The following is a 25517-nucleotide window of genomic DNA, read 5'->3' as shown; positions in this document are numbered from 1 at the left end:
GAAAGATCCAACAAATAGTGAAGAGTTTGTAAATTACTATTAGCGCTCATTTATTTTTTTAAGACTAAGACGTTTGAATATGTGTATTAAGATCTAAATACTAAGTGATTAAGACTATTTATTTTTTAACGTATGAATATATAAAATTGATCTTTAATTATTTAAAATTAATAAACATAAAATTTAAATAAAATACTAATTAATCTAATATTATATATATGGTAGCTGGTGGTGGTGATGGCTAACCGAAGTGCTTGTGAGTGCCGACTATAGGCAGTGGTTGGTGGCGTTTTTGGCTGATGGTGGTGGTTCTAGGTAGTAGCTAGTGGTGATCGGTAGCAATAGCGATTATGGTTGAGGATGGTGGTAGTGAGTGGTGATAGTTAATAATGGTGGGTGGTGGTAGTGTTTGTGGTTATATAGTAGCTGGTGGTGGTGATGGCTAACCGAAGTGCTTGTGAGTGCAGACTATAGGCAGTGGTTGGTGGCGGTTTTGGCTAATGGTGGTGGTTATAGATAGTGGCTAGTGGTGATCGGTAACAATAGCGATTATGGTTGATGATGGTGGTGGTGGGTGGTGATAGTTAATAATGGTGGGTGGTGGTAGTGTTTGTGGTTGTGATTGAGGAAGGTGATGGTAGTTTATAATGGTGGGCGGTGCCGGTTATGGTTATTGATGGTAGGGGTGGAAAACGGGCGGGTCGGTCGGATATGGTTTGGGTCGAAAATGGACAATGCAACAACGGATAAATTATTCGAACCGGCCCATATTTAATACAGATAAATAACGATTTAACCGGTGGATAATATGTATATCCATATTATCCATGACTTCTTGAATATGATCACTTTTGGGAGAATTCCTAGTCTCCCAAACTTGAGGAACCCCTGGATAACTATTTTTAAAAAAAACCATTTTGCCACCCAGCCCTAATTGATGGTGATGGGGTGATTGGTTGTGGTAGCTGAGGTGGGTGAGTGTGTGGTTATGGTTGAGGATGATGGTGGTAGTGGGGGTGATGGTTGGTAGTAGTGACGGCGGCTATGGTTGAGGATGTTGGCAGTGGTGGTGGTAGTAGTAGTTGATAATGATATGTGATGACGGTAGTTAGTAATGAATGTGGATGATAACATCTTAATGAAATTAAGTCTTTCTTATAGATTTTAATCATACATGTAAGTGGTTGTGAAGTAAAAAAGAAAAACGCGCTTAATGATTAAGATGTAAATGATTAAGATTCAAACTTTAAAAACAAACACACTTAATGTCTAAGATTTGAATGATTAAGATTCATACTTATCTTAATTACAAATAAATGATTCAAAGGCCAGCATCTAGTGTATGGAAACAAAATTGTGAACTCCGTCTTGTTTTTGCAATGTAGAAAAGCACTCATTGCATGTATCTGTTAATGGATTCAATATGCGTTGTGTACACTTCATTGATCAAACTTAGTTTTTTCTTTTCTTATTTCTACTTTTCTCTTACTTTGATGAATTAATTTCTTTTCGGAGAAATATGATATTTTCAATCATCTCGGCCAAAGTCATCGCAAAACTCAAACATTAATTCGTCCATAATCGCAACAGTTGTATCAGTATATTTAGTTTAAGTGAATAACATGGTAAATACCTTTGGCCATTTGGTAATACACCACAACTGTTGTACTTTCCGGTGATCATACTTTATCGCCATAAAATCAGATAGTTATAATTCTTTGTCCATCTTCATATTTTTATGACTAAAACTTGTGACAAATAGTTACTTGATATATGTACAAATAGAAGATAGTAAGCGTGCGATAAATTAGTATAAGATACACCTAAGTTGTTTTGAGCGCCACCTTTATAATAATAAGTAATAACTTTCTTCTTTCTTGTTTAGAAATCAGAGTTTCAAAGTTTATCAAACTCGTCTTTTAACATACATAATTAAATAAAAACATAACTAACGATAGCCTTCAAATATTTTGCGCCCGAAAAGCTAAAGTTTGGTCATGAAGTTTTGGTTTCGAATCTGAATTGTAAGTATTTTATTTTTTTAGAATATGAAAAGTTTGAAATTTTTTATTCACGTAATAGAAAAAACTAGTCAGGTTCAGTTGAAATAATGGGCTAAATTGTAAAACAAATATTGGTTTGCAAATAATACTTCAAGTTGAAGTTGAAATAGTTTTTATGGCCAAGTTGATGTTGAGAAAAAAGTTTGTTTAAACAAGAAGTTTGTGAATGTTAAAAATTTGTAAGTCGAAATAATTATTTTACTCGAAGTATTCTTTCAAGCCACTATTTCAATATTTCACTTAAAGTTTAAAATTTAAAATTTAGTATTTACAAATATTCATAACTAGTATGCAAATGCAAAAGTTCAAATATTTTCTGTTCAAAAAGTTATAACCTTCCATCACAATTCTTTAACTTATAGTACAAAATTAATTTTCTAAGTGAAATTTTTATCCAAACATAAAATTTTACAATTTTTTCTAACTTATACTTTAAATTAAACTTTTGTATCAAAGATCTATAAGCTTCCATCACAATTTTTTACTTATACGAAATTATTTTTCAAGTAAAATGCTTGTACAAACATAAATTTTTATAATTTTTTCTAACTTAAAATTTAAATTAAACTTTTTATTTCAATCTCTAGTGGTGAGCACCCTCTACTTCCAACCAAGAGGTTGTGAGTTCGGGTCACCCAAGAACAAGATATAAAGTTCTTGGAGGGAGAGAGTCAGGTTTATCGGAAACCGCCTCTTTACCTTAGGGTATGTATAAGTTCTGCGTAGGTACCACACTCTACAGACCCTACTAGTGGTATTATGTAGTTGTTATTTCAATCTCAACTCAAATATTGTCCTTAAGCATATGTCATCATTTATAAGCTTATGTAGAGTCGAAATCAATATATATATATACAATTCAATTCGAGTCAATTCCAAGGAGTATATAAGGCACCCACCTTAACTTCACGTTTTCTTCTTCAGTTCAGTAGCTCCTGCCTCCTGCTCCCTCGGCACCAACTCAAGCTCTTTTCGCCATGGTACTCACTTTCTCCATTGCTACACACACACACACACACACACACACAAAACACAGAAATCTAACAATTTTAGTTAATGGCATGGTACACAGGATTACATGAAAACAATAGTCCCTACGAACCTCTTCACCGAGCGTGGCTCCAATATCGTCGTCATCAATCCAGGTTCTAAAAACCCTAACTTCTCTCAATTTTGACCTTTTGTGTGTGTTAGTTAATTAATTGCTTAATCAGTTGGTAAATTATGTCGAAAAAAAATTGCACTGTAAATTTAGGTTCCGCAAATATCAGAATTGGATTGGCTAATCAGGATACTCCATTCAATGTACCTCATTGCATTTCCCGTCGCACTACTCAATTACCTAAACGACATGTTCAAGATCAAGTAAGGCCAAAGTTTGAATTTGTATACTCGCTCTATCCTATTTTATGTGACATATTTTCCTTTTTAGTTCATCTATAAAAGAATGACACAGTTCCATATTTAGAATTAGTTTAACTTTAAACTTTTCATTTTGCCGTTATTAAGATGACACAAATGTTTAATGACTTGTTTTAGACCATAAGTTTCAAAAGAATTTTTTTCCCTTCTGAAACTTCGTGCTTAGTCAAACAGTGCCACATAATTAGGACGAAGGGAGGAGTTTCTAAGAAAGTTCTAACTAAAGTTTGCAATCTTGTATGATTCTTCTCTAAATCGAGTTTGATTTTAATTTATTTTTAGTTTTTTATTCAGATTTCAAGTTTGTAATTTAAGGTGATTATTGTGTTTTGATGATATCTTTTTTGAAAGTCTGTTTTTTTTGGGTGTTTAGATGCTGAATTCTCAGGTTACAACTGCACAACATATGGAGCGGGAAAGAGCATATGACATGGTTTGTACATGAATTATTAGTAAACATGGTCAATTTGTTTTATTTCTGTGAATTTGAAAAAAAAACGTTTAGTCATATGTGTGAGTATGAACCTTTTAATCGAAATTTATAAATTGATGACATAAATAGTTTATCATATATTTTTTATTATTTCACATATTTTTAATTTTTTCAATCAGATTGCTTCGCTGTTGAGAATTCCATTCTTGGATGAGGAGGTAGCTAACAGTTCTTATCCACGCAAGGTACCTGGGAGAATTCTCTATGCATTTTAAGTATGATGAAATTTGTGTTTTGGAGTCTGTGAGATCTTCATGTACATGTGTGATGAGAGGTAGTTGTTTGAGCTATTGAAGCTCAATTTCTTCGGGAACAATTTCTTGGAATCTGAGATTAGTGCAACTAAAGTATCTATAGTCATGTTTTTCGGAATACATCTATTGACAGTCTTTTGTGTGTATTTTATGTGTATCTCTGCAGATGGGGCGTGTGGATGCATATCCTCTGCAGAATAACACGAAAGAGCCAGAGTTCACTTGGACTGATGTTTTAGAAAAAAATGTCCCTCATTCTTCAACAAAGGGTGAGAACTGTAACCTGTTCATTCTTGAGTGAAGCATTATCATATTGGCAATTTCATTTAGGTTTGGCTGTTGTGCTCTCGATGCTGAATGTTATTGTGTTATATAGTTTTGTTATAAACCAATTATGGCATGTACAGATTCACAAATCTTTGTATTGCATTGATTACTTTTTGGGGCCTCTACATGCATAGCCTGCTCGTTCTACTTTGCTTGCTAGTGATGTGCTAGCCAGTTAGTTGATTGGCAAGTAGCCCTATGTTTCGGTTGGCACGACAATATTCGCTGCTGTTAATGTCTAAAGCAGCTGAGTCAGAGTGGTGCCTTCTGAATAATACTACATAAGCTGCTGTGGCTGGTCTAATACCTTAGTATCTATGGGAAATCTTTCTGCATTTAACTATTATCTGATATTTCTTTGTCAAGCTTCTCGGATGAACATTATGATAAGGATATTGTACAACAAATTTTGTTAATTTTTTTTTATTTTCTATAGTTGATTACCTAATCTTAAATTGTGGACTTGAATTTTTTTTTTCTTTTTCGACATTTTGTTCTGAATACTATGGACTCTTGTTTGATTATATCTCTACTGAAAATTTAGCTTTTATGAGTTCTGTAATTAAAAGATTTCAATGCTTATACTCGGTGAGAAGACTACTAATTGATCAGAACGTCCATGTCGGAGAGATGATACTTTCTGATTAGTTCAGTTTTTGTTTGTTTTTTAATAGTAGATGACACAAGAGCATGCTTAGTTAATACGAGAGCATGCTTAGTTTGTTTATTATGTTAGTTTCACTTTATTTCAAGAATTAGTAATTATGTTTAGCTGTAGCAGTAGAAAGCGAACCCAACGAGGGTGGTACCAGCGAAGACCCCACTCTGAAGGAAAGCAAGATTAAGGTTGAATCTAATTCCAGTGAACGTAAATATAGACAGTACATATGTGGAGAGGAAGCTCTACGAATATCCCCAACTGAACCATATTGCTTGCACCGTCCTATACGCCGAGGTCATCTAAATATATCTCAACATTACCCTACGCAGCAGGTAATATCTTGTTTCAAATTTTCCTTTCAATGTGCGGAAAATTTGATGTGCATTTGTTTCTTTCAGTTGTTACTCACAAATTAGTAACTTTACTTTTGAAATTAATGTTTTTGGATTGTGCATTCCAAGTTTGGCATTGAGCATTGATATTTCTTTGGAAATGTTGTTTATTGATTTTCCAGTAAAGGTATATCAAGGTAACTTGTTTCATATTTACTAGAGTTCCAGTGTTCATTAGTTTATATAATAACAGTCGGGGAAATCTTTTAGGTTCTTGAAGACCTGCATACCATCTGGGATTGGATTTTGGTTGAGAAATTGCATATTCCTCATAGCATGAGAAACATGTATTCTGCAATCCTTGTTCTTCCAGAGACATTCGACAGTCGTGGTACATATACTCTATTTTTTCCCTATTCATTCTTTTCTATGTCTGAAACATAACTCTGGTAAATTTATCTTTAGGCTAGAGTGTTGTTATTCTGTTTAAATTTGCAATATTTGGGAGAAAAATGAAAAGTTGCATACTCCGCTAGATCTTGGAATTGAGCTGCTCATAGGCTAGCCAGGTTTGCTATTTCTCTTCTGCATGAGGTCTCTCTTGGGAGCATTCTCCCGGAGTTGGTTTGTTAATGCCATTGTGTCATCTGTAGACTTGTTTTCATTAATGAAGTAATGTGAAGTTTCAGAGTTCTATGGAAAAAGATACTCCACTAACTAAATTATCAAGAGAGATATTTGAGTGTGTGACAGTATGATTACCCAGCTGCTCCAGCCTTAGTGGGCAGGTATACCCCACATTTGTTCTTGGGTGCTGTAGTGGGCTACCTGGTGGATTAGTTAAGGTTTCCACAAGTTGGCCAACACCACCATAATATAAATAAAGAATGTGACAGTGTAACCTCTTACACATGCGCTGTCCTGTTGGACTGAGAAATGAGGACAGTCAGTTTAGTTGACAATAAATCGAGCTGAATGCAAAGAGCTGTTCTGGTGTAGTTGCTTCTGATTTTAGAAACATGAAAGGTAAGGCAAAGGCAGGCAAAAGTTTAAAAAGAGGGAAAATCGAAGAGGAAAGAGAAATTAAAATTAGTAGGTCCGAAAGAAAATTATATCTCCATTTTCCTTCCTATTCATACTGGTAACACCAAACAACGAAATGGAAAGATACGTGATTTCCTTTTCCTTTCTCTTGTCTTCCCTAGTTTTCCAAGCATTAAAATTTCCTTGCCACTCCTAATGCCGAAGATAGTGATCCATCATAAAAAGGTCTCTTGAAGTAACTTCTCTACTCACCCATTACGAGGAATTTGAAATGGAAAAACCAGAATTCAGAACAAGAACTTCAAAAGAGGGTGTTGTCAACCATGGAGATGCCCAACAATTTGGTGAAGAGGAAATTTTCCTTTAGCTTCCTCAGATTGTCATTTAATTACTTTGGTAAGATTTCTTAGGTATTGCTCATATGTGACTAATCTTCAGATTGATGAAAGCAGGCTGGACTTCAGCAGTAAAAACATTTTAAAAAGATTTTAATTTTATTAAATTGAATAAAGAAGAAGAATAAGATTTTAATTTCATGTCAATCTTTGCTATCTTGCCTCTGTTGGAGGTGAAAAAAATGTTTCTGCATTTTACTTTCTTCGCCTGTAAATATTTTCAAATTTCACCACCTTCAATGACTTGTCAATCAAACCACCCATTATCCTCTGAGTACATTCACAAGGAATCTAGTCGCTAACTGGTCACTGGATCTTTTATGTTTTATATCCTGCTTGTATTGTGTCCATTTCCTTGAGAGTGCTCTGTCTTTCATAAAAGCTTACTGGAGCTGTCTAGATCCATGCACAACAAAGTAAAAGAGGTGTCAAAGAGTGTATGGATTATATAAGATGTTTCTGATCTGTTATGTGGCTTTAACATATGATCACCCCATTTCTTCTTTGACATAACACTTCTTTGTTGTTTATTGCAGAAATTAAAGAAATGCTTTCTATCGTGTTGCGTGACTTACGGTTCAGCTCAGCAGTAGTCCACCAGGTGATGTTATGTTCCTGAACTTTTTAACTTTAAAATAAAATGATTCCATGTACACAAGTCATATCTAAACCTTCATTCTTGCTTGAAATATATGCATAAATAGTTTAAATACCAACTTCTTATTTACCCATTCAGAACTCTTTTACTACCAACCTACATGACATTGCTTTTTCATTCTATTTCTAGGAAGATCTGGTAAACTTGTCCAAAAAAATGCTATTAGAACAGTTGTGTATGTGTATGTATCATCATGCAGTGCCATTTAGTAGCTCTAATCGTAGAAGACCTTACATATTACTACCTTAATTGCAATTTTCAAAATAGACTTGCCGCACTTTCTAAAATGGGAATTACGCTTGGCTTTCTAAGGGAAATTTAAGTTACTATTTAGAAGTTGTTTTTGGGCTATTTAATATCAATCAAAGTTAATACATCCAATTTTCCTTTCCCTTAACCTTTTCCAAAAAAAAAAAAAAAAAAAAAAACCAATTTTCCAGACCGGTCTGTAGGTATGAAACTATGGTGAATGAAGGCGTTATAAGGGGGCGAGGTAGACCTAAACTCACACGGAAAAAAATTGTCTCGAAGACCTACAAATCCTTAGAATCAATGCAGATTTAACTAAAGATAGGGCACAATGGAAGAAAAAGATCGCTCTTTGTAGTAGTAAAACTTATTTTCACTACTATTATTTTATTTTGGCATGATTATAATATGAGTTGAGCTTGAAGAAAGAATTGAGGATTCATATCGCTCAAGCAGTTAAATTCTCACAATCGTCGTTTTATTTTAAATATTTATAGTTATCTTATATAGACATAATTGATGTATATTTTATCCATATTGTTAGCAATTGCTCGGTGTGGATAAACTATCAATTAAATTTGTATTATCTATAATTTTAATATTATTTTCAGTGAATAAACAGTATTTATGCCATCTATTTTCCGGGGGTGGGGGGTTGGGGGTGGGTGAGTAAACTTAATAATTTTTGCTCCCCACAAATTCTATGTTTAGGGTGTCACTTCTCTGTTATGTTTCTCCCACCCGCCCGGCTCTTATCATAATTTCAAGATCCTAAATATTTCTCCCTCTGTGAAGGTGTGACTGGGTACGAAGTTTAAAAAATTAGAGAAGATTTTTGACATGTAACCCAAATATATGTAAATTACCAAAATTATCCTTTTAAATGAGTGGTATTGAGAGTTTCTTTTCATTTAAATGACTAGTGGTGAGCGTCCCAACAAGTCGTGTCATTAAGGCTAAAATGGGAAGATTAAATAATTCCTAAAATAGAATAATGTGTCATTCTTTTTGCTACAGACTAAAAAGGAAAGTGTGTCACATAAAATGGACAGAGGGAGTACCATTTTTAGTATTAGAGAATTGCTTTTGTTTCAAATCAATTTATGTCTTCCAAATTAACAAGAAGACATGCTTGCTTTTTGGATAGCTTTATTAATTTTCAAAGTGCCATTACTCACGTGGTGATTTGAAAACCTGGATCTTTCATGGTTCATGGTTATGAAAGTTTTGGTTGCACAACTTTAATTGCCGAGGTTAGAAACTTTCTTTATTTTTTATTTACCAAGGTAATTGCACATGTTAGAAACTTTTCTGGAGTTCCTATTTCATCTGTCTTTTTGGCTCGTGGAGATTCTCTTACCGTCCATTGTCCTTACTGATGAAATATTCTTATTCACCCGAGGGCTAATGTTTATGTTAAAGGGTTTGCTGAAATGTGGAAAACCTTATTCATGTAGTCACCTGAGCAACTATAGAGAAGTGCTAACTGTACCTTGTGTAATCAAACAGTAGGGATGAAAATGTAGGTTAAATCATTTTTGTTATTCATGTGCTGTTTGAATTGGTTTAACCAGGAAGGTCTTGCTGCAGTTTTTGGAAATGGTTTATCAACAGCATGCATTGTCAATATTGGTGCTCAAGTGACATCTGTTATCTGTGTTGAGGTATGGTCGTTTTATTTTTGCCTGCTATATAGTTGGAAAGTAGCACTTGAGACCCCCTTTTCTATTACGGCTTTGTTTAAAGCACCTCAATATCAGAAACGGCGTCCGGGATAAGGATTCTAGTGACTTTGATATTGCAAGAGTTTTTTCCTTGTGCGTGTGTGTGTGTATTTTTGGGGGGGGGGGGGTTATAAGACATGATAACATTCCGAAAATAATTCTTGTTACTAACGTGTTATAGTAATGATAACGTTCCTCTTTATTTCTATAATAGATTTCCCAAACTACTCTTGGCTGTGGTTTCACTGGATAGTAGGCGGGGACAGACGGACAGTGAGAATCTTGTTAACCCCATTCATGCGCTTGTCTTCATGTTCTTGTCCAATTATGACAGTCATGATTAATATTTTTTAAAAAAAGGAAATTGACTTGTCATGATTAATACATCCAACACCATCAATGCTAGTGATGCACACCCAAATATACCTAAATTTCTCATTACCCATTGTCTCGATACTAGGTTAAATTATACAAATGAATTGGGATTGCGAGACAGCTATTTGATCATTGCCATGATATCTTTCAGTAGAATCATTGCTTCACTGTGATTACTGCTTCAACATGAGTCCTGCCACTTGAGCAAGAATATCCGGGGCAACCACGCCTTTGTTTCCCCAATTACTTTGCGAATGACATACAGTTTATACATGTGCTGTTACTCAAATCATGAAGCAGAGAGAATCCTGTGATAATCTTATGCTTTTTAACAAAGAACATCCTGAAAGTTTCCATTTGACCAATTTTGATCATCCACGGGTTTTGTTATGCTAATGGTTGATGCTGTTGGACAGGATGGAGTGACTATACCCACGACACAGATATCTTTACGTTTCGGTGGAGAGGTGAGAATTCTGTGGAAACTATGGATTTAATTTTTTGTACCTTTTATGCTTACTTATACTAGAAAGTTATTTTCACTTCTATTTCTTAGAGAAGCGTCTGATTTTTTATTTAGGGTAAACCATATAATTGACCGAGAACTTGTTAAATGAAGTTTTTGTTGATTAGTTTTGTTGTCAATAGGCTGCTTATGCTTGATAAACTCAAGAGGGCAGAGAAAACAAACTGTGCTCAATGATCAAGAATCTTAGGGTACCTTAAAATTACTGACTTCAGCATATGTGTTTTATCCCTGTTCAATCAGTCAATTAATTATGCCCTATGTTGCTCGAACTCTTCAAAAATGTTCGTGTGCGTGTTGGATCCTCTAAAAGTAGTGCAGTTTAGAAGGATGCGATATGGATGCGGCAACATTTTTTGAGAGTCCGAGCAACATAAATTATGCCTCAATGCCAAATTAGTTAGGCTCGTGTTTATGAATCCCTTATACCCGTTCCTCTCTCTTTGGACCCTTTTATTCCAATACTAAATTGTTCATCTTGTAAAGCAAATTAGGGGTTCTCAAAACTAGATATTATCTAAATCTCACACTTATCCCTATACTTGCATACAAGTCTCTGACCAGATAATGAAAAGTTCAGATATATACTGCATTAATATGTAACTGTAACACCTATATGGAGCCTTTGCTTCCATTCTGTGATGTTCTTAGCCACGTTTATATTGATACTGAGAGATTGAATTGTAGGTCTACAAAGGACATGGACAAACTATTTCAAGCAACATCAGTTTATCTCTGTGTGTTACTTGTATCTTTTGTCAGATTTGATTATTTTTAATTAATCTTGTCCAATTCTGTATGACGACTGTGCATCTATCTTAACACCTATATGACATTGTTGGTATCAAAATAATTCTATACTACTTGCCGTTCACTTTGTTAGTCATCTTTTTATCGCATAGTTGCTCCCATAGCAATCTTCCTTTTCAACCACCTCATTTTAGTTTTATGTGTTACATCGTTATCTATCATGCTATTCTCGTAGAAGATTGAGTCTAGATTATCTGCATTTAAATATTACAGTCTTGTCCAATCTCACTTCACCTGCAATGTTATTATAGGATTTTAATACTGCAATACATTTATTCTGTCTTATATATACATATCCATAAACTTTTACTCTCCAAATAGCTTCTCCATAATTGATTATTCCAACTTCTGGTTGGCTCATTTGCTAGTTTCATCTGCAAATCGCATGTACCATGAAACCTCAATATGTATGCTATTGGTTAACTCATCCATAACTAGGGTTCTACGGGCTCAAGGGAGATTCCTAGTGTAAAGTGTAAACTCACAGTCATATGATTCCTTTGTATCTCCTTTTACAATTCTCACACTTGTAACCGCTCTCTCATACATATCCTTAGTGAGATATGTATATTTTTTTATGCGTTTCTTTCTTCTATGCGCTCACCAAAAGGACTCAGTTTGCGCACCTCCTCATTTCACCATCTTGGTCTTTAGACCTACCTAGAATATGTGTTTGGTAAAAAGAGCTTGTTGAACCGTCATTCTTTTCTTCGGGAGTCGAGAACCAGCTGACACAACAATAAAGCAAGTCATAATCTCTTCAATCCCTTCATTTATGTGCCAAAATAGGCAGAGAGATTTGGTAGGAAAATGGAAGTACTTTTCCCTGTTTGATGTATCATAAACAAAGTGAGTAGGAAAGCTGTAGTGATTTTTTTGGAAAACCCGTGTCTCCATCTTCGAGCTTAAAGCAATGTATTCAGTTAACTCTTCAATTTTTTTCTCACTGATATTTTAATTGGCTTTTGTTTTTCTTAGTGAAAATAACTTCTTATTCTTTTTAAATTATAACAGGATATATCAAGATGCCTTCTCTGGACTCAGAGGCATCATCAAACATGGCCACCAATTCGGACTGATGCCCTGTCAAAGCCTGTAGATTTGCTAGTGCTTAACAGACTTAAGGAGTCCTACTGTCAGATCAAAGTGAGTTTCCTAGTTTTTTTTTGGGAAATATAAACTCAAGGTTTTTAACATTTATATGCTAGTAAGGCATAGGCCATTACTGGATATTCCTCACGTTGGTAATCAAAGTATAAGCGGGGAATGTATATCCAGAAATGTCTTCGGCTGAACATAGACGATTAGTGGATGATCTTCAGTCTATTTCTTCGACTTATTCTATTTTAATCTTACCGCCATTTATAACAACCCTAGTTATGAATTGATGCATCGTCCAGGAACGCCTAAATGTTTAATTTATTCCACTGTCCAGGAGGGGGAAGTAGAAGCTGTTGCTATGGTACAATCATATGAAGATGGAATGCCACCTGGATCTCATAAGACAAGGCTGACTGCTCTTAATGTATTCATTTTTAACTTCAAAATCCTCTTGTATTTTTATTTTGCTTTTGTTGAATATGATGTGTGATTGCTGCCTTTTCTTTTACTTTCACATTCTAACTTTCCGGAAATAGGTTTTGCTTATGCCTCATAACTTTCTGGAGCAAGAGTTTCAATTGCAATAGATCGCACATTTACTGCTATCAAGGGAGTGCAGCTAGTGTTTTTTTCATGGAATTCAAAGAAAAATGAAAAATTAAATCATGACATGCTTTTGCAATTTAAGCTAGGATTTCACGTGAACAATTGGGACACACTTTTGCTGTTGATTATGAGATCCATGATAACTATTAGCCAAAGTGCAATCTTTTACAGTATCAAGTTCCATCTGTATTTCAACATAAAGAGGAAGATTTGGTGCTTGCCGATGACGACCCGTTGAAATAATGAGGTGTGATATTAAGTGTTTTTGTCTGATAATTTGTTATTACAGGTTCCTCCAATGGGTTTATTTTACCCAACACTTTTGGTTCCAGACGTCTATCCTCCGCCACCACGTTCTTGGTAAGTTAAGTACATATGATGTCACAAAATCCTTTCTTCCTCCTATGCTCAATAATTCCATCTAAATAGGTTTAATGATTATGATGATATGCTTGAGGACACATGGCACATGGACTTCCCTGGTGGTAGTGCATTTCCTATGTGGGAGAGCTACCCAATTTTTCAAACAAAGCCAAAGAAAGAAGATAATATTGGTGTAGCTGAAGCTATTACAAAGAGCATTCTTTTGACAGGTGATTATGGAAATATCTTCTATAATATTGTAGAATTTGAATATACACTTCCTGAACCTTGTTTCATACAATTGACAGGGCGTATTGACCTACAGAGAAAGTTGTTTTGCAGCATGCAACTGGTTAGTATTTCGACATTCAGCCTATACTTATTCTACACGTGGTTCGAAAACATGACATTTTTCAATTCTACAGATAGGTGGAGCTGCATTGAGTGATGGTCTCATTCCTGCTGTGGAGGAAAGGTTTGTTTCAAGTCCAGTTTTGCTTATACATTAAAGGGAAAAGAAAACAATGCCCTGTTGCTAAAAGTTACCACTTTCAAAAAACAATGCTCCTGTTGCTAGAAATTGGACATAATAATATATACATATAATCGATTAATATGTCACCCTCAGTTTGGAAGAATGTTATCATAACTAGATGAATGCATTTTGGTATATTATCAGGTAAGTGTTTGCAAGTAGAATATAGTTCACAATTTCCTAAGCTATGGATGATGACTTTAGGGGATCACTAGTTTGCTTAAATGCTCTTATGGTAACTGTTTTCTTTCTTATGCAGAGTATTACATGCAATCCCTTCACATGAAGCAATTGATACTGTGGAGGTGAGTTTTGAGCTTCTGAATTCTGATTTCTTTTCTATTCTAGTTGTTGGTCTTTCTTCTGTATGCATTTCTGAACTATCTTGTGGACCTTTATCTTACTCTTTGTGAGATACATGTGTCAGCTTCTTCATCTAACCAAATAGACTTTGTATCAGTCCTCCCCCCATTAGCATCCTGAAGTTTCATTATGTATTTGGCCTTTTCAAATGTATCCTGCAGATGGTTAGGTTGTTTTAGTGCCGAGAATAATAAATGGGGAAAACGAATGGAGAAGGGAAAGGAGAAAGTGAAAACGAATAAATGATAGTTCCATGGCATTTTCTTAGGAAGCATGGTACAAAATGCGATTTTAGCCGATTTAGAGCCCTTTGGGGTTAGTTGACTGAAAGTAGCTAAAAAACATCAAGTGTTGATAAGCACTTTTAAGTGTTGAAAATTATTTTTATAAATAAGCAATTGTGCATTTGGATAAAAGTGCTTAAAATCAGATTTATGTGTTTGGCGAAAAGGGATGATAAACACTTTTTTCAGTTAAAATGACTTAAATCCCTTGAAAGTTGTCTAAATGAAAACAGGGTTGGTTATTGAAAGATTCTTATTTTGTGATAAATACAGTAGGATGTTGTGCAAAAGGGAGAAGGATGAACGGTGAAAATGGAACGGAGAGGGAGTTAGAAGTTTTGTTTAAAAGGGTATTGCGGGGATTTAAAATTGTTGGTGTGTAATTTAAAAACGGAACGTGTCCGGGTAAATATTGAATGAGTGCAACAGAATCTATTATGTATGTATGTCCATCCTTTTTTTTGGATTCACACTGTCCTTGTTGACTTTCATCATTCTGTTTTCTTATATTCCCTCTTTCTATAGTAAGTTGCTGTCAGGAATTTACATTTACATTTTGTGTACATATTAGGTCTTGCAATCTAGAATGAATCCAGCTTTTGTGTCATGGAAAGGCGGAGCAGTAAGTAGATGCTATTTTTATAAGTTCTGCTTTTTGTTCATCATACTATTTTTTAGTTGCTAAATCACACCATTCTGGTAATATGGCTGTGATACAATTATGAACTTTGTATAATAAGGTAAATAATACACATGCAAACTAGCCTCCACACTGCAGTTATCAAATGAGAAAAAAAAGGAGTTATGAATAATACTTTGTCCATTTCAAGTTATGTGGCTGGCATAGTTTGACTGTGAACGGAGTTTATGAAAGATTTTTGGAACTTGTAATTTTAAATATGCCATGATATTTCGGTGGCTATAAAAGCATGCCATTGAGGGTAAAATAGGAAGTTTAACATTAAATTGTTTCTAAATATAGACAGGTGTCGCTACTTTTGTAATAGACTAATTAGGAAATAGTACCACATAAAATAGAACGTAGGGAGTAGTATCTATTGTACCATTACCTGATGGTGTGTCTTTGCCACCAAGGAAATAAAAGGTCAGCAAGCTAAAAATATACAGCAAGCTAAAAAATGGAACGATTTTCTTTTAATCATGCATAAGGTGACGCCTGTTCAACCAAATCCCAGTATCATACTTCATTTTAAGTGTGTGTGAGGACTCCCTAAAGTTAGTTTCACTTTGACACTCTATATATATCTTTGCAGATCCTCGGCATTCTTGATATTAGTAGGGATGCCTGGATTCATCGAGAGGACTGGATCAGAAATGGGATCCACATTCGCAGTGGGAGAAAGTACAAGGATTCATATTATCTTCAAGCTCAGGCAATGTGTTATCTAAACTCATAATAGGTACAAATGATTGTTGCTCTTCCGGTAGTATATTCAGTTTAGATTACATCACAGTTTAACTAAAATCTGGCTGGTTTATGTGTTGGATTTTCTTTTCTTTTTTTCTCTTTTTTTCCCCCTCTTCATATTGAATGGGAAGGGAGTTGTGGGGGTGGGGGGTGGGTGGGGTGGGGTGGGGTGGGGTGGGGTGGGGGGATTAATCTAGAAATGATGAGGCTATGGGCGGGACAGGATTATTATCTTTCCTTTTCATCTTGTCAAAACATGATTCTTGTCCTTGCCATCTGGTTTTATCTTGTTATTGATATAGTGCCGGGGTTGTGATTATATGCTTTCATATTGTGGCAATTGTAGAAGAAATTTTGAGAGATCATAATGGGAAGCATAAAAAATAAGCCAGTTTTGGTCATCATAATTTTGTGTCATGCACATGTATCCAGAATTTTTGGAGATAGAAGGAGTACTCGACTGACACACATTTAGAAAACATGATCACATTTATATGCATTATTATTTGAATAAAAACAAGTATGCAGTAGATAATTTTTTTAGGTACTTAATGTTTGATATCCTCTTCTGCTTCTTCATCTTGCTTTTCCTTGTTTGAATTTTGGATGTTCTTAAAAGTTCTTAGAGGTGGTTTAAACCTTGCTTCTCATATAAAATGAAAATGAAGAGAGAGAGAGAGAGAGAGTTGGTCATGTAAACATCAAGCTACTGGGTCAGATATGTCGAATACACGCCTACTGGGTCATACAGTAGTAGCCTTTGAAAAGTGTGCATGGTTTTTGTAGGTTGTGTGATTGCTTATTACTAACATTTCTCTCTCAATTCCTTTATTGTTCAGCTTCCTGCACGGTTATGAGATTGAGAAGACGGAAACTGGGGCTTGAGGGCCACATTTTCTTCCGTCTTTGTGGCTTTTGTTGAAGACACAGGAACTGTACGCCTGACTCCTCCCTCCCGACTCGTTTGGTTAATGCTTGTTATCATCTCATTCTGGAGTACATAGTAACACTTGTGAAAGAGGATATCGACAGTCCTGACAATCAGTCAAGAAAAGTTATCGCTGATCGAGTCCAATCTGGAGTACATTCTGGGTAACTAAGTTACTGTAACGAGTAATTTAAGTCTTGCTAACCATTGTTTTCTAGTAGCTGATATATTGAGCCCTCAATGTCATTCAACTGAATATCAATTTTGACGATTCAAAATCCTAGTAGTTGCACGTCGTTGTTCATGCTAGTTGCTATGTACCATTGCTGTTCCGCAGCCGACATATTCACTCACTTCAGCCAGATTAGTTTACCAGTTTCCTCTTTTTTAATCAATCAACCTTTTGACTATTTTAACATATTTTTAATTACTACTCCCTCCGGTGATATTTTGGCATTTTTTTTGTCGTCCAAAATATCTGATTTTTTTAGATTTCAAGAATGAATTAATTATCTTTTTCCTACATTGCCCTTAGAGTAAATAGTGTTGAAATATGTGTTAGGAGTGTTTATGTGAAGAGATAGTAAATGTTAATATGATCAATTTCATTGCTAATTAATGTTAAAAGTTAAATTTTTTAATATGTGCAAAAATAGTCAAAAAAATTACTTATTGTGGACCGAATACAATAGTCTTTTAATAGACAAGTCCATTTCTATCAAATGATTTCACACAAAATGCAGCGGAAAGAGCAGACGTAAGATATATTTTGGAAATTGATACTATCATGCCAGTACTTGGTCTGTTCAATTACTTAAGGAGAAACAAAACAAAACAAAACTGCTTGACTTAAAAGAAAAGTTTCAAGTTATCCCACATCGGTAAGTGAGTAAATATGAAAGCCAGGAGCTGAGTATTAAAAGGAAAGAGTGAAGAAAGTTGAAATCTTAAAAAGGGTCGGTTGGCTAAATATGCCACACTCGCCCGAGTGGTGAGTGCCGTATGGATATCAAGACATATGGCCGACATAATTTGTGGAATTTTTATAGGGTTGGCTCGCTGGCCGACCCTCCATTGCTTCTCTCTTAAACTTTAGTAATATTTTTTATTTTTTATGTGTTCTGCGCTACTTTGTGTAAAATATTGATTCTTTCGTCTAATGAGCTTTTCTTCAACTTTACTACTAATATTTCTGTTGAGTTCTGTGTGCAAAATATAACTATCAAGTGATACCGTATGAAAGTCTGCCACTTATTTTTTTTAGTCTGTAACAATATTTTTCAGAATATTCTATAAAATTTCTTTTATTAACGTGATGAGTTATATAAGCCTGTTTAACCGAGCTTAAAAAATCGCGTTTTTTGCGGAAGTACTTTTGGTAAAAAATAATTTGTGTCTAGCTAATTAATTTAAAAAACATTCCTGATCAGTAATTTGATTTGGCCAAGATTTAAAAAAGTAATTTTAAGAGTATTTTTTCAAAAGTGATTTTTATTTTTGGGGAGAAATTACTTTTTTCTACTTTTTCAAAACTACTCCGGCTTCTACTCAAAATTATTTTTTATTTTTTTAAACGCTTGGTCAAACATCTAACTTCGAAAAAACAAACCTTGCTTTTGGCTTTGAAAAAGGTTGGCCAAACACGCTAATAATCATATTGAGTAAATATTTATGGCTTATTTTACATTATAAATAAATTTATAATGTTTGTCTTTTTTGTTAAATTTCATCACCTGCCAAATTGCAGTTAGCAAAGGGACGAAAGCAGTTAGCAAATCTCTCTTCATAGCTCAAACTTGAAGTATCACAGAGGAGAATTTTAAATTATAGTTCAAATTTTAGGAGTAAATTTGGACTTTTTTTTTTTTTTTTTGGGAAATATTTTGGTACGTGAAATTCATTTAAGTCATGATGGAGCTCCATTTAAATTAAAGGAGAATTTACTAATGATAAGGGTGTGAATAACCACAAGTTAAATTAAGAATAAATATACAAAAGGAGAATTTATTTATGACGAGGGTGTGGATGATGGAGCTCCGTTAAAACTTGAAGTATTACAGATAAGAATTTAATATTCTAATATTAGGGGTGTTAATGACCGCAAAGTATAGTAATGAATACAATTAGGATATTTTGTGTAGTGAAAAGGTAAATTTAGACATTTTTTTTATTATTTTTAATTTAATGCAAGAACCAAACATCCGTAACATAATTGAATTGTGATTTCTTAATCATTAAACTATTTTTTATTAATAATTGAATTAGAGGACTCAAGATGCTCTTGTTTTTTGGTTATTTGACTAATCTAAGAAGGAGACTAAAAAGTACTCCTATGCTTTAAGGGGTGGATAAATTATTTTAGTACAGTCAGAAATGTTCTTCTAAATCCTGATATAAAGTAACAAAAACTAGTGTTAGGGGTCGATTGATTCCATCTTCTGTCTATGCCTTTTTCATTGGGTGTTTGCTTGAGTCCATTCATTTTGTATATTCTTTTTTCGTCAAAGTTGGTTCAACAGTGCCCCCACAGTAGACACTTTGACTGGGGCACAGAAAGAATATCTAGAAATACGTATGTTTGTTCTAAATTGATGTACCTTAGTCACATTTGTTTTTTAAATTTCAAATATACTACTAGGTAGAGTAACACATTTAGATTTATGTGTATCAGCATCCCTATATAACAATTATTCACTATTGTTTACCTTCAAAATTGAATAACAATTAAATTTATAATGTGAATTTAAGGACACGTGATTTCACTTAATACCGATTAATAAATATGAAGATTAAAGATAGAATTATACAATAAAGTAAATCAAACTAGTGTTTGAGTAGAAACTCAACCCTTGAGTTAGAGTATCTTCGAACTGATTGATGCAAGGATAATAAGAACACAATAAGCTGAAGAACAAGAATGAGAGCGAGGAAGAAAATTATATTGCTTTCGTTATCAGTCGTGCCTACAAATGGTTAGAACTCCCCTTTATATAGTAGAGGAATTCTATATATGGTACAATTTCAATTACAGAAGGAAATTCCATGATTAACTAAACAACCGTTCTTGATTCGATCCGTTCCGAGATTTCCGCCATGATCTTCGACCGGTCGCGAATATCTCGCTTTTCTGTTATTACGCAATCTTCGGTATTGCTCGATACGCGTCTCGTTCGGTCTCGATTGCTGTCAGTCTCGATCTTGGCAGGTGCCTCGAACCCCGATCTCGGTATCTTATCTTCGTGCCTCTATCCGATCTACTTCGGAGTCGTCCTTCGATGCAAACTCCCGGTCTCGGTCAAACAGTAAAATCGGGCGGGCCCGATTTTAACCGTATACAGATAGTCCTCTCATTTGTTTGGAGTGTAATGACAAGAAACGAATTGAGCCTTCAATTTTCTACCTCGACCTGTTATAACGTCATCCTTGTGACGTAAGCGACAGAAGTGACTGAAATGTCCCGTCTATACAGTTTCCTAGGCATTAAATGCGCGTCAGTCGATGGTCGGCCACCGCCAATATTGAACCGTCGTTATGAAATTTATAAGTAGCCCCTCTCTCTACTATTTCGAACTTTTACTTTTAGATTCTTAATCTTCAAAACTTTGTATATCTTCTAACCTCTTCATCTGTACATCTACGATTTTCACTCCTATCATCCCCTCAAAACACCAAATTATCATCTGCATCTATTTTCAACTTCAAATCCATACAAAAATGGTAAAAACATCAAAGACTGTTCCTCAAAAGGAAAACCATTCTTCATCGCAGTCGGCCGACGACAAAATGCCGGTAGAGCCACGACCTGAAGAGCGTGTTCCCGTGGGGTGTGTTATTACTTCTCACTTCAAAACCGATAAAGTCTCGTCGATTCCTGGTCAATGCGAGCCAGTGTTGAGGTACATATGTTCGATAACTGAAGGGTACCTTAAGCAGGTAAGGAAAGACTGCAACTGGAAAGGCAAAGAAGTGGTAATACCGATCCCAAAAGAAGACATTACCACCCATGTGGAAGGGTTTTTAAGTGTTTACACCTACCCTTTTACGCTGGGCCCCCTCGACCCCGTCGTCATCAATTTTTGTCGTTAGTACCAAATAACCCTAGGCCAAATTCACCCTTCTTTTTGGTGCATTGTTATTCTGCTCCGATTCTTCGTGAGCAAAGTCGAGGCGATGCCTTTCACCATCGACCACCTCATCAGGTTATACAGCTGCCGCCTCTATCGAGGCGGATTGATAAAACTCCAACGTCAGGCCACCAAAGTGCTATTCTCGAGCATAAATGAGGGACAGAGGCTGGATGGGCCGGTTTGTTCGAGTGAGGACTTCCGACCTAATCCCGACCGAGAAGATTCCATTTTCTGAGAAATGGAATATGAAGCGTAAGTATAATTCCACTGTTAATTTTTATTTGTGGTTTTGGCCCTTTGCTTCTTCACATTGATATCCTTTTTCGTGATGTAGCGGTTGCTTGGATGCCTGGTGCAATTCCTAACCTCAAGAGCTGGGTTTGGGACCTGGCTTCCACCTCTTCGTACGCTGAGCGCTCATGGCGCGATTTATAAAAGGGCCGATAGGAGGCCAAAACTCATGGTAAGCCATTTTCCTATGTCCTTGATGATTCGATCAAATGTCTTTCTTATACTTAACTAATTTTCTTGCGTGTAGGCCTGGGCAAAGATACGGTCATGAGGCCCCCGTCTGGTGAGGAAGAGACCACGGCCCCGGTTCCGAAATCGGCAAAAGACAATAAGAGAAAAAGGGCCTCGGCTTCCGAGGATCCAAAACTTAAGACAAGGATGACTCGTAAGCCGAGGAAGAACACCATCCCTCTTATCGAACAATCTATTCGGCGTCTGAGGGATGAAGACGACGAAGAAGAAAACGACGACAGCTCCCTACTGGTGGCCCGAGTAAAGACAACCATCGATGCCCCAAAGACAACTAGATCGATGGTGGTTGATGAGGCTCCGCCTCGAACTGAGGGGATATAGGAGAAGGACTCAGGCAAAGTCCCCGAGTCATTGGAGATCGAGGACGTCTCCCACCGAAATGAACAAACGGTGGGTATATCTGAAGGGACCGGCCCTGAAGCTCTTCGAACTGAGGAGAACGCCCCAAGTGACTCCCTTGGGGAAATAGTAATCGGAGACTCGCCCACTCTCCCTACTTTTTCCCGAAGGGGCGATTCGGGAATCTCGAGCTTTGGGGACCCTCGAGGTAGACGGAGCTCATGAGGGAGAGGACCCCTTTCGTGATTTGTTTACAAGTATCGAGGATACTGCCGGCCCGAGTGACACATCGGGTCTTTTCTTCGAGGCTCAACGAGCCCTGAATTGGGTAAGTCTCAATTCCCTTTGTTGATGTCATATTTTTTCATTTTCTGCCTAACTTTCTCTTTTCATATAGCCTTTAGCTCTACATCAGGAGGCGCTTTCCAAGTCTCGGGCGGAGCTGAGCCGATGTGAGGCTAACTTCCGAGGGCTTTCGGAGGAGAGAAATGCCCTCAAACTTCTTAGTGGGCAGAAAGAGGAAGAGGTCAGAGATCTTCGAGTCGAGTTGGCCAAGGCTCACCAAGATTAGACAGATTTGATTGAGCAGGTAATGAAAATCTTAAAAGCTCATAGGCTCTATTCAGGAACGGTGACTAATATTTCAATCTCACAGCTGCAGCAGAAAATAGAGAGGATCGAGCAGTTCAGTGAAGAGATCGACTCAATAAAGGCGAAATCTTTGGGGTGGAAGGAAGGTATGGACCGCTTTGCTACAGAAAAAGAGACTGCTCGAGCCTAATTATCATCGGTCGAAAGTCAACTTCAAGGCATGAAAGAGAAGAGCTCGACTCAAGCAAGGAAAATAGAGGAGCTCGAGGCTCGGTTGGCTTCTAAACTTGCCAAGGCCAAATCTGAAGTTGAAAAAGCAAAGGCCGAGGAGGATGCGATCGTGGCCGTCTATCGGGCTGATGCTGAAGCCGCTCAAGTCTGGAAGAGAGAGGCATCCGAGTCCGCTCACACTCGAGCATATTGGATTGCTGAACTCGCCAAATGCCTATCTCGGAGGGAAACCCTCGAGGAAATTCACGCTCGGGGTTTTGATCTTACCAATGAGATAGCAAAGGCTAGAGAGCATGAAGCCGAAGCTGGAGCGCTGGCTACTTTTGATGACGATGATGATTATGGCAGCAAGAGCGGGTCCGAGAATGGGGAGGAATTCGATGTGGAAGAAGTTGCCCCCGGAGGAGATCAGGAACCTTAGGATTTTTCACTTTTGATCTTTTTTGTATAGGATCCCGATCGGAATTTGTAACTATTCTTATATATAATGATCTCTTTCCTTTCCGACTTGTCTTTATTTCTTTTATGCCTTGTGAAAGTTTTGCTTATAATTTCGAGGCTTAGGCATTTTGATCGAAATCGGACTAGTGTAGTTTTTATAATCGAGTGAGTACTTGCTCAAACTCGGAATATGGTGACCCTTAGGTTTTAATTGAGTGAGGATGATTTCTTCGAATTCAAAAATAAACTGGCCTTTTAGGCTCTTAAATTAGGCTGATACGGCCATAGCAAAAAAATAGCTTTCTCCCCCTTTTCAGCTTGATAAGTTTATCGTTTAATCATATAAATTCTGTTGTGCCTTAATATAAAATAAAGGATTTGTTCGAGAGTTCGAACGATTCCGTACCCATTATGAATTTCAAGGGTCGATCTTATCGAGACCCTTTGTTTCGCAGTGCCTTAGCATAAAATAAAGAATTTGTTCGAGAGTTCGAACGCCTTTGTATGCATTAGGGTTTTCGAGGGTCGATATTATCGAGACCCTTATAAATTTAGCCGAGGGTAGCCTTTTAAACCGGTTTATGAAAAATATTCGAAGGCCTATTTAATAACGGAAATCGGAAGTCTCCAACCCGTGTTGATTTGGCCGTAGCCTTTAACTTAGGATTCGCCTTTTGGGCTTGTTCCCCTATTATACTTCAAACTTGTTCGAAGTATCAATCCCCGAGTGGGGTGGCCGTGGCCTATAAAATCGAGGATTGCCTTTTTAAGGTCATACGATCTCGAGTTTTCGTAATTCAATCGTGTCGGTTTTTTGGACGGCAGACCCCGAGTATCGGATAAATTATTTGAACTTCAGTTGTGATCGGCCTTTAAGCCAGTTTCCACCATAGATCATAAGTATGAGATTGCAAAGTATACATTTTAAAACATGGGGTATCTGGTAAGGAAAAATACTTCTTCCAATAAATTATACATGCGTACGTGTTTTGCCATTAGGGCTCGAGTAATCTACACGGATACAGTTCATTTGACCGTTTGGTCCTCTACAAAATTTACCTATCGAGATCCTGTCGACACGACGTATTTTTCCTTGTAACTATCCGAGGGTGATGCCCCCAGTATTCGAGGTTGATTGTAAAGGAGCCTCGTATACTGTTGAATTACTCTAAGTTAGCACGAACAATGGTTGCCTCGTTAAAAACCTCGCCGGAAAAATCCATTGGGGATAAAAACCGGTCTAAGGAAAAAAGAGTGCAACGCGTGCTTTCAGACCTAAGGACTGTATTTGAATGATCCTTTGATGTCTTCGATTAAACACTTGCAAACGGTTAGTATAAAATATAAATGAAAATGGAGAAGGTTGTACCTTAGCAGTAATATCGTTTGAGGAGTGACACGTTCCAATTATTTGACAACTGTTCGTTGTTCATCGTGCCGAGTTTGTAAGATCCTTTTCCGACGATATAGAGGATCTAATACGGTACCTCCCAATTTGGGCCGAGTTTTCCATCATTTGGGTCTCGAGTATTGAGGGTGACTTTTCTCAATACTAAGTCCCCTATTCTAAAATGTCGAAAATTGGTTGTTCGGTTGTAGTACCTTTCGATCCATTGCTTCTGTGCGGACATTCGAACAAGGGCGCTTTCCCATTTTTCATCTAGCAAATCGAGACTTGTATTCATAGTCTCGTGATTCGACTCTTCCGTTGTATATCAAACCTGACGCTAGGTTCCTCGACTTCAACCGGGATTAGAGCTTCGGTGCCATATACTAAAGAGAATGGTGTTGACCCCGTACTGAATTTTGACGTTGTTCGATACACCCAAAGGACCTCGTGCAACATTTCTCTCCATTTTCCCTTTACGTCGTTCAACCTTTTCTTTAGATTTTGAATGATGGTTTTATTCGTTGACTCTGCCTGTCAGTTCCCGCAGGGGTGATATGGCGTTGACAAGATCCTTTTGATTTTGTGGTCTTCAAGAAACTTTGTTACTTTACTGCCGATGAATTGCTTTCTATTGTCGCATACGATCTCGGCATGCGTTCCGAATCGACATATAATGTGGTCCCAGATGAAGTTGATACCTTCTTTTTCCCTGACTTTTCGAAGGCCTGTACTTCAACCTATTTAGAGAAATAGTCAGTCATAAATAAAATGAATTTAGCTTTACCTGGGGCCGATGGTAGAGGGCCGACGATATCCATTCCCCATTTCATGAATGGCCATGAGGATAGGATCGAATGGAGTTGCTCCCCGGGTTGGTGGATCATCGGCGCATATCTTTGACACTTGTCGCACT

The 25517-nt window shown here is 36.6% G+C and overlaps 1 protein-coding gene and 1 non-coding gene across 3 annotated transcripts; both read left to right on the top strand.

Annotated features, from left to right (window-relative positions):
* The first annotated feature begins 2908 nt into the window (after nt 1-2908).
* LOC107763726 (actin-related protein 9) lies at nt 2909-17337 on the top strand. 2 transcript variants are annotated; one of them, XM_016582219.2, is made up of 21 exons: nt 2909-3043; nt 3136-3208; nt 3319-3428; nt 3859-3918; nt 4098-4163; nt 4399-4501; nt 5341-5552; nt 5823-5943; nt 7528-7592; nt 9473-9562; nt 10414-10464; nt 12348-12479; nt 12769-12858; nt 13330-13400; nt 13470-13633; nt 13712-13755; nt 13829-13878; nt 14198-14243; nt 15157-15207; nt 15860-16006; nt 16854-17337. In XM_016582219.2, the coding sequence occupies exons 1-20, from the start codon at nt 3041-3043 to the stop codon at nt 16001-16003; spliced, it is 1746 nt and encodes a 581-aa protein (XP_016437705.1). In that variant the 5' UTR covers nt 2909-3040; the 3' UTR covers nt 16004-16006; nt 16854-17337. The 2 variants fall into 2 exon arrangements, with proteins under 2 accessions (XP_016437705.1, XP_016437704.1); XM_016582218.2 differs by having other exon boundaries at nt 5338-5552.
* A 554-nt stretch (nt 17338-17891) lies between these two features.
* Nucleotides 17892-18018, top strand: LOC142169350 (U11 spliceosomal RNA). Its single transcript, XR_012699058.1, has one exon. It is a non-coding gene; the product is annotated as a U11 spliceosomal RNA (small nuclear RNA).
* Nucleotides 18019-25517: the final 7499 nt, after the last annotated feature.

Source organism: Nicotiana tabacum, chromosome 14, assembly GCF_000715075.1.
Source record: "Nicotiana tabacum cultivar K326 chromosome 14, ASM71507v2, whole genome shotgun sequence".
NCBI lineage: Eukaryota > Viridiplantae > Streptophyta > Magnoliopsida > Solanales > Solanaceae > Nicotiana > Nicotiana tabacum.
This window is presented reverse-complemented; position numbering and strand designations above follow the sequence as displayed.